Genomic DNA, 9,706 nt, shown 5'->3' with positions numbered 1-9,706 from the left:
TTCATTATTATCCACAATCGATCATCGATCTTTTTAACAATCGAAACATTACGATTCATTTGACAAACATGCTGCGTTCTGACGCTTTAGCTTTTAATCAAATTTTATTGAACGAAAAAAATTGTACAAGATTTATAGATAGTTTTGACACGTCATCGAAAGTGGAATCGAAATAATCGTTCTGAAACGTCAAAATTCATCGAAACTTTCAACGAATTTCATTCGAAAAATCCGAGAGGTATAATTTCTAGATACCCACGTCAAAAATATCTCGGATGGCTTACAATCATTTAGAGTGTTATAACTCTACTTAAGGGAAGTTAATAATTAATATTATTCATGTAAAAGATAAGGAGGAACGAGTACAAAAAAAAGAAGTTACTTAAGTTCGAACACGATTAAAATTTATTTTAAAAAATGTATAAAGAAGGGTTAGTCTTAATCTAGCTTAATTATAGTTCTTATCTTGAACCGCGGATCTCCACGTTCGCACTTATCACCGACATCACACAAGCGGCAACTTGGGTTAAATCCGAAGGGCGGAATTAGTTCGGCCTGGGCCAAGGCTCCGAAGGGCGGAGTCGGCAGGCAGCGACTCCTGAGAGGGCAGCTTCCTCGTAGGGATATCCTCAGCGCCGCTCCAAGGGGGAGAGCAGGAAGTTTCTCGGCGGAGGCGAGACGGTAACTTCTGCTAAGGCAGCTCCCTGGTCGGAAGAGCCTCGGTGCCGCTCCAAAGGGGGAGAGCAGGAAGTTTCTCGGCGGAGGCGAGACGGTAACTTCTGCTAGGGCAGTTCCCTGGTCGGCAGCTGCCTCGGCGCCGCTCCAAGGGGGGAGAGCAGGATGATGACTCCCAAGATGATGACTGTCGAGTGCGAAAATGTGAACTGTCGAGAACTAGGCGAGATCGTGACCGCCGAGAGGGCAGCCTCCTGAGCGGAGGCGCCTCGGCGGCCGCCCCAGGGGGAGGCGAGATGATGACTCCTGAGAGGCGAGAGCGTGACTGTTGAGAGCTGAATCAGTTGTATTCAGGGCCGCCGACAGCTAATCTGGGCCCCAAGTCTAGTAGACTATACCGGGCCCCCTCCCCACAACTTACCGGGGGGGGGGGGTGAGATAACAATTAATAAGTTCATGCTTACCTGCTACTGCTAGGAATACTACTTCATTACCTTTTCTTATACCATTATACCAATCATTCGAATTTAGCATAATTATTCAATGGAAATGTTTAAAAAGTTATGGTGAATACTCAAAATAAAATACTTGTGTTTCTTGTTTGTGTTTATTTACATATTCTTCGTTAATCAAGATATCTTGAGGCTAAATTAAATTATTATATTTGAAAGACAGAAAACAGGTAACAAAAATAAATAATCAATTTTCAAAACCAATGGAAAATAAATTAGGAGTACCGCAGTGATCGATCCTTGGACCCCTATTGTTCATACTCTATAAGTCTATATTAATGACATGATGAAAATATTTTCAAAATGCAAAGTACGACTATTTGCCGATGATACACTTATATACTTAATTGGAGATAACTATAAAGAACTAATAAATATTTTAAATAATGAACTAGATGATGTATCAAGATGGCTAAAAATAAATAAGCTTAAATTAAAAACAAAATGTATGGTGATTGGAAATAAGAAGACATTCAGTGAAAGCAAAATTAAAATTGATGGTGAAATTATTGAAAATGTTACTGAAATCAAATACTTAGGAGTTATATTAGATTCCAAACTAAACTTCAATAGACATGCCGAATATACCCAAAAGAAAATTGGCAAAAAGATATCTTTTTTGGGAAGAATCCGGCCTAAAATTTCCAGAAAAATCGCCATCACCATTTACAATTCAATAGGCCACTTGCATGGATTTCATAACGACTTGCAAAAAATCGTGTGGATAGATCTTTTTACTAAGATTACGAAAATGTTAGTAAAATTTTGTAGAAATGTACATTAATTTTTATTTTTAAATAAATAAATCCATTATTTGGGCTCGTGTCGTCACTACATGAAAATGTCCCGTCTACTGAAAATGTTCCTATTAATTTTCACTCCAGGAGTTTATTTCAGACAACACTTTAAACCATGTCGTAGACATTCAAATGTATTCATATACTGTTCAATGCCCTTAATTTCAGCCAAAGTTTGAGGAGTGAGATAAAGCTCTTTAATCTTACTAAGAGCAACTTTCAGTCCAGGAATATGAGCAGCAAAAGGCCGCACGCTATCAACTCTTGCAGACCATCTTGTTTTAGAATGAGAATGAAGCGAACACCCAATGTTTTCTTGGAGAATTTCCCACCTTTGTGGACTTGAACTGAATACATTGTAGCACTTTTGGACGATTCCGAAGAACGTGATAACCTCTACACAAGATTGAGCCGCCTCTTCTCCGCATAAGTTGAGACTATGCGCAGCACATGGCGAATATAATGCTAGTGGGTTATCAGCTAAGATTCTGCTCTGCACACCTTTGTATATCCCACTCATATTAGACGCATTGTCGTATCCTTGTCCCCTGCAGTTCTTAAGTAGAATATCGTGCTCTTTAAGTGTAGACTGTATTAAATCTGCGATTGCTTCTCCTGTCTTCTTACTGCAGTCGACAAACTTGAAAAACCTCTCGTTAATTTTGTGAACGTTTTCTTCTCCTTCAAGGTAACAAGTAACATATCGGAAAATAAACACGGTTTGTTCAATATGTGCCGAGTCAGGAGTTGAGTCAACTATGACAGAGAAGTATTTTGCCTCATTGATTTCTTTTACAATTGTCTGGACAACTTTGTTTGCACAGCTCAAAATAAACTCATTTTGAATTTCCATTGAAAGGTAATGAACTTGTAGTCGTTTTTTTCTGCCTGCGATTGTTGTACTTTTGTCAAATGATCGTGCAAAATAGAATCGTAGTGGGAGATAAGCTCTAATATTCCTAGAAAGTTTCCATTTCTAGGGTCACCAACCAAATTTGAGTCTCCTCTTAAAGGCAGCCCTCTTTAGCCCAGAAATAAAATTACATGCAGAATCCTTTTTAAAATAGCCCGCCAGCGGGCAGCTTCTTTTTCAATAGCTTCTGTGAGGTGAGTTTTTACATCTGGTTTGTTCTTAAGTAAGCTATTTTCTAAGTTTCGCCACTGAATGTAGCATGATTTGTGATTTGCACTTTTTTCGTGGGGGTTCAGTTTGTTATGAACCCTCTTCCAAGAGTATTTATCTCCACTATATCCCTTAGGGCATGCCAATACAGATCTCATTGCCAATGGCAACTTACTAAATAAACGGCATGGAAAGCAATACAAAGCATTTTTAATTTCACTCCAAGCCAACCAATCTCTTTTTACTTGTTCCCCATTCTTTAATGTGCAATATAAAGCTGAGGGAGGGAAATAGTTCCCATCAAAGTCAGTAGGAAAACAGATTGGGAGTTTAAAAAATGTGCCATTGAGAATAGCTTCATTCACATCTTGTATTTGAAAATTCAAATTTTCGTTTACGCCAATGTCATACAATAGAGGCGAAGGCTTGTCGTTGTCAGGGTTTTGTGAGATATTCAGTTCAAATTCATCTACATCAGATTTATCAATAATTAAATTTTCATGGCAAGAAGATGGGAGAGTTTCGTCTAAAACACAACTGAGTATGTTATCAGGCTCCAGCTGGGCGTTAGAATTTGTAAACGATTGGCTTGTGCTAGAACTAGAACAGGAAGAACTTTTAATAAAAAATTATCACATGTTTTCTGACCTTTTCTTGACAACGTTTCTCGTTTCTCCATCTCCTTTCTTTTCAAGGCCCCTGACTTGTGCTGATAGCGATAGCTCATTATTAGTGTTATATGAATGAGTCGCTTCGTTCTTCACTTAAAACTTCACAATGACACAACGCCACAACGATCACTTTACTTCAAACAGTTCAAACGAAACACTACTTAACCTGACTAAACCATAAAACCATACCAAACTCAGCGCGCAGCGATTCCGCTATGACTGTCGCCGACGGATTGCCGACCCGACGGTCTGCCGATCGGGTCGGTAGGGCCCGGGGGTGAGTATGAGCGGGGGCGCGGCGGGCGGCTGCATCGCCCCTCCCACAGCGGGCCGGCCGGCATGGCGTGCTTGTAGCTTGAGCTGTGAGTGGCACGCTCTGAGAGCGTGTTCACACACATGCGTGGGATGACGTAATTCAGCATATCGCTCGCCATATATTCCAATTTGGAATGTACGGCGAACGTTATGCCGAAATACGCTATCCCTCGCATATTATAGCTGTGTGCTGTGTGTGAACACGCTCTGACAGTTGGGCCTACGGAGCGTGCGGGCCTGGGCGCCCGGCCCACGTCCGTTCCTAGTGTCATTGGCATTTTTTAGTAAAATATCCGGGCCCCGTCCCGGGCCCCCCTTAGGCCCGGGCCCCAAGTTTCGGACTTGGCTAACGTGCCCTCTCGGCGGCCCTGGTTGTATTCACCCGCGCAATCTGGCGACCGTAGCGCGCCTGTCGTGGGGTGCTGGAACTAAAGTGGTTCCGCTTTACCCCACTTCGGTAAGTTGTCTGAATCCGTGGCGCTGGCATCGACATTCTCACCGCTAGAGTTGTTATTATTTTAAAAGATGTTAATATTTAATTTGTGCAAAAGACCTTCAAACAATTACAATATAGCAGATCCTTGGACGGAGGTTTTTTTTATTGCCGGGTCGCTGGTTTAACAATACACCCATTTCGGATTACGACTTGATGGGTGTATTTCCAAGTTGGCTTTCTATTTTTTTATTGAGGGACCGGTGAAACTATTGACAAAATATTTAAGGTCTAATAATATCCGACTGCCGCCTCCATCTGCGTGTAAAATCACAGAGACAAATGCTGGAGCACGTGTTCGCTTTGGTCTTTCTGTGAATTCAAGTCATGTATATACCTAGGGACATATCAATAGCCTGATGAAATACATTCAGAGCCTGACCTCCGCCATAGGCCTAAAAGACCTGGGTCTACGCCCTCAAGTCAGAGGGAGGGCGACAGGAATTATTTTTAGGGTCCCCACTTTGGAGGGGGCCCAAATGGAGCTCTCCGTTTAGGAGCCAAAATGGTACATATTGAGGACGCAACCCGAAAAATAATTTGTCATTTTTTTCAAGTGCCTCAACCTGGAAGGAGGCTTTGGCTAAATTCCAGAATATTACACATTAAGGAAAATAAGACTTCCATTCCCGAAAGAAATTAAAATCTTAGGAATCATTCCTATCATTTCCTTTAATATCTTTCAAGATTTACCGATGTAAAAAAAAAAAAAATTGGAAGAAATTAGGAAATGCATATTTATACGAAGTGCAAGTTTTTTCTAAACTATAACTGATAATTATTTCTTGATTTGGTTCTTATATTAGAACAAACATTTATGTAATCATCGTACATAGTAATAATATTTACTATTTTGTAATAAATAAATGAAAAAAAACTATCACATGTCCCAAATGTATTATTTCACTGACGGCCACTGACTCTCTGACCGAAGGTTCTCGACTAGCAAGTCGAAGGTCGCGGGTTCAAATCCCGGCGTGCGCAAGAAATTTTTATTTGATTAATTTGTGTTATTTCACAATTTACTCCTTTAAAATAAGATGTAGTCTATTAACGGCACATTCCAGAGTGAAAGATACTGGTAGTATCGCCGCCCTGGGGTAAGACCACCATTCAGATTGTAAACTTCGCTTGAAATGGCTTTGGCCTTGTTTAGTGACCTGATCTGAATAGCCAGGTACTTTCCTACCTTCCTATTTCCCATCTCCTTCCCCTCCCCACTACCTTCAGCCTCACAACATACCCAATTAGGGATGCCATAGTCTCACTAGCCCCAAATGGTTGCAAGAAATTGGGACACTTGTACGGTTTCACACTAAAAAAACAAACATTTAAATGTTTATCGTCACCATGACCTTCAATGGTCAGACATCGTGAGAATGCGTCGCCGTGAATACGCATGGAAAAATAAATTACTTGCTTCGCAAAACGAAATCTGAAAAAAATTTCCTTAAAGTTTACAAATTACTTTAAAAACCCATTGAGGTAATCTTTTGAATCCTCGTAATAAATTTTTTCGTGTGATAAAAAGACGCTGCGTCTGTCTTCAGATTTGGCTCCCAATGAACTCCCGAGAGATTATTTCGATTATTTTTATGTTTCGATTCAAATATTTCGATCATGTAAATGTATCGATCATGCCCATCACTGATATGTATCTATACGTAACGAGAGTGGTTTGATTTATGGTTTATTTATGTACGTATCGTATCTATGATTGAAACTGACACTTGACACATTGACAGTTCGGTTCCCGTGATATTTATTTTTTGTTAATTTTTACCGAAACAAATGGTGAGTATTTTTTATCTACGATTTTAGGTAAATATTTCGAGAATTGTTTACTAAGACTTTCCTACGCCTCTCTAAAATTTGAATAATATTCTAGTCTCGTAATTATGATAATAATAGTAAAATAATAATCATTATTTACACTGCCCTCTTAGGAACAGATTATGGATATTTCGTTTTTAGTTCTTTACTATTTACATACACAAAAGGTAATTATTTACCTACGACTACCGTTTGAGAAAATATTCCGTACATGTTAGGTTAGGTTGGATTAGGTAGAATTAAATCACAAACCAGTCTATACAAACCTAGCGTAGCCCACAAACTACTTGAAAACTGGGATATAACTCTAAAGGGGACGCGAGCAGGCGTTATTAAAGGGGCAATTTTTTGTAGTAGTAAAAACGGTAGTCGTAGGTAAATATTTACCACACAAAATAGATAATTAGGTTCTTAGTTCGGGTTAATTTGAGCTTATTAAAAGTGCGGGGTTAGGTCAATATTTTCCGGTTATTTAAATAATTTGTGCGTATTTAGAACGCGGAACCTTAAAGAAAACGTCACATCATAGCCATATCATAGCTAATAAAATCAAACATGGCCAATATCGTTTTATCTTATTTGTAAATTTTGAACTTGGAAAAAATGAATCTTTACTGCATCTTTTACCATCTCCCCCAACGTAAATAGTTGTTTCTTGTGGTTTAAATAGTTGTTTCTAGTAATTATGTTTATAAAAACAGTTATTTAAATAATTTGTGTATATATTGAGAAGTAAGCGGAGTATAGAAATTTTACCCCTTTTATAATTTCCATTCACAAATACATTACATTGTTTCAGGATATCAGCTCGATTTGGATTTAATTACACAGAGGTGGAACATGAGAATTTGGTAATATTGCCTTCATTGAGAGATAACACAACATAGATTACTATGTCAGCTACTTTTGTAGTAGTGGGCGGTGGAATTGCTGGAGTAACATGTATTGAAAATCTAAGTTACTATGCCCCCAGTGAAAAGGTTATTTTGTTAACTGCCTCACCTTTAATTAAAACAATAACAGAGTTAGTTCCAATAAGCAGAATGGTTACTTCGTTTTCTGTTACTGAATGTGATGTTGAGTCACTTAGAAAAAAACATTTAAATTTAAACATAGTGTATGATAAATTAAAGAAAGTTATTTCAACAAAGAACATAATATTAACAGAAAGTGGGCTCTCAATTGAATACAAATACCTTTGCATCTGTACCGGTGGAGTACCAAATATTATACCACAAGCCTTTAATAATTCGAAAGTTTTAGGAATAAGAGATACTGATTCAGTAGAAAATTATCGAGAGAAACTGAAACAATCTAAAAGAATACTAATTGTTGGGAATGGAGGCATTGCATCAGAGTTGGTATACGCTACTGAAGATGTAGAGATAATTTGGGTAATAAAAGATAATTATATATCCTCCACTTTTATCGACACCGGAGCAGCTGAATTTTTTAGAACGAGTTCAAATTTTTCCAAAAATGATGTCGATGAAAAGATCAAAGGAAGTCTTAAAAGAATTAAATATACAGAAGACCACATAAATCCAACACATTCGACTACGGAGTGCAGGGCCGCAGCACTTGGACCTGATTGGCTAAAGGATAAACATGTGTCTGGAGATAGTAAATTCTCTCTTCAAATTATATATGAAGCACAAATCGCAAATATAATTGATACTGAAGGAGAGTGGCCTTTGAGAGTGGAGCTCTCTAACGGAAACATGTGCAATTGTGATTTGGTTATTTCTGCAACAGGTGTAAAACCTCAGACACAATTTGAAAGCGACGTTGATCTTAAGCTAGGAACCGATGGAGGAATAGCCGTGGACTGGCGCATGGAGACGTCCATTAGGAACGTGTTTGCAGCGGGAGATGTTGCATCTGCTGAATGGAATCCAGCTCCGCACTGGTTCCAGATGAGGCTGTGGACGCAAGCGTACCACATGGGCGCTATGGCTGCCAAGAGTATGCACGCTTACTTGACAAGGGAGACCATTTTGCAAGATTTTTGTTTTGAACTCTTTTCCCACACTACAAAACTATTTGGATATCAAATTGTACTGCTAGGTAATTTTAATGGCCAAGGTCTTGGTACTAATTATGAGATTTTAATTCGATCAACTCCTAATGTTGAATATATTAAGTTTGTTCTAGTGGATAACAAATTGCAAGGAGCTATTCTCATTGGCGAAACAGGTCTAGAGGAAACCTGCGAAAACCTGATTCTGAATCAGTTGGATTTGTCTCCTTATGGAGACGATATTTTAAATCCAGATATAGATATTGAAGATTATTTTGATTGACATGCCTGCCAACATAATAGAACTTTTAACGTTATTTAATTAAACCCCTTGAAACATATTGTTGGTTTTAATATCTATGTGTACTCCCTTTCCTCATATTATTTTACTTACATTTTTATTTTACAAATAATATTACAAAAAAAATACAGAAAGTATTTAGACCTTATCCCAGCACTTGGGACTCTGCTGGAGTAGACCTTCTATTTCCCTAGATACTCGTGCGACGAAAATTGGACCATTTGAAAACTCCCTCTTCCCTTGTGGGGCCTTCAGGGAACCAAGGAGGAGTGGAGAAAAGAGACGAGACCCTCTTCCATTGTGGGGCCTTTAGGGAACCAAGGAACAGTGGAGAGGAGACACGAAGTTCTCTTACATCGTGGGGCCTTCAGGGAACCAAAGGGGAATGTAGAGGAGAGATGAGGTTCTCTTCCCTTGTGGGGCCTTCAGGGTACCTAAGACACATTGTGGAACCAGAAGACATAGCCACAAATACAATGACAACCCTGGTGAACTTTATAAAAGGGACCGAGTGACTGTTAGAGGAATGAGGTAAAATGGGAGATAGCACAATGGACCTACGGCCTAAGTGCTCACGAAAACTACATGTAAACCGTCTCCGCTCTATAAATAAATAACACTATCCTTGTTCAGCATAGAATATTTAAAAGGGGCAAGCTTCTTTTTAAGATTCCAAGAGTTCCTAATACTGTTTAACCCTAGAATACTAATGATCGCCTGGGAAGCCGCCCGAAATCCTTTATTTCAAACATTTGCGCTAGTATCGGGTCTTGCTCTCGTGCCAACTCAGTGCTAAGCAGGACTCATTGAAGAGTACGTAGTGTCACGCTGTGACCTGCTGTTATAGCATCTGTTATAGTGACCTTGGTTCAAAATTAAACTGTGATTATGCTTGTTTTGCCGATGATCTTCAAATTTTTCGTAAAATTAGGTCTTTTCTGATAATCAACTGCTTCAAAATGACCT

The 9,706-nt window shown here is 39.0% G+C and overlaps 1 protein-coding gene across 1 annotated transcript; it reads left to right on the top strand.

The window, feature by feature from the left end:
• The first annotated feature begins 6,262 nt into the window (after positions 1 to 6,262).
• Positions 6,263 to 8,771, top strand: Pyroxd1 (pyridine nucleotide-disulfide oxidoreductase domain 1). Its single transcript, XM_089631278.1, has 2 exons — positions 6,263 to 6,380; positions 7,219 to 8,771. Exon 2 carries the CDS (start codon positions 7,313 to 7,315, stop codon positions 8,720 to 8,722), a length of 1,410 nt encoding a protein of 469 aa, XP_089487404.1. The 5' UTR covers positions 6,263 to 6,380; positions 7,219 to 7,312; the 3' UTR covers positions 8,723 to 8,771.
• Positions 8,772 to 9,706: the final 935 nt, after the last annotated feature.

Source organism: Hesperophylax consimilis, chromosome 4 (genome assembly GCF_061612785.1).
Source record: "Hesperophylax consimilis isolate HC1 chromosome 4, BYU_Hcon_1.0, whole genome shotgun sequence".
NCBI lineage: Eukaryota > Metazoa > Arthropoda > Insecta > Trichoptera > Limnephilidae > Hesperophylax > Hesperophylax consimilis.
The sequence above is the reverse complement of the archived record's forward strand: the minus strand, read 5'-3'. Positions and strand labels throughout refer to the sequence as shown.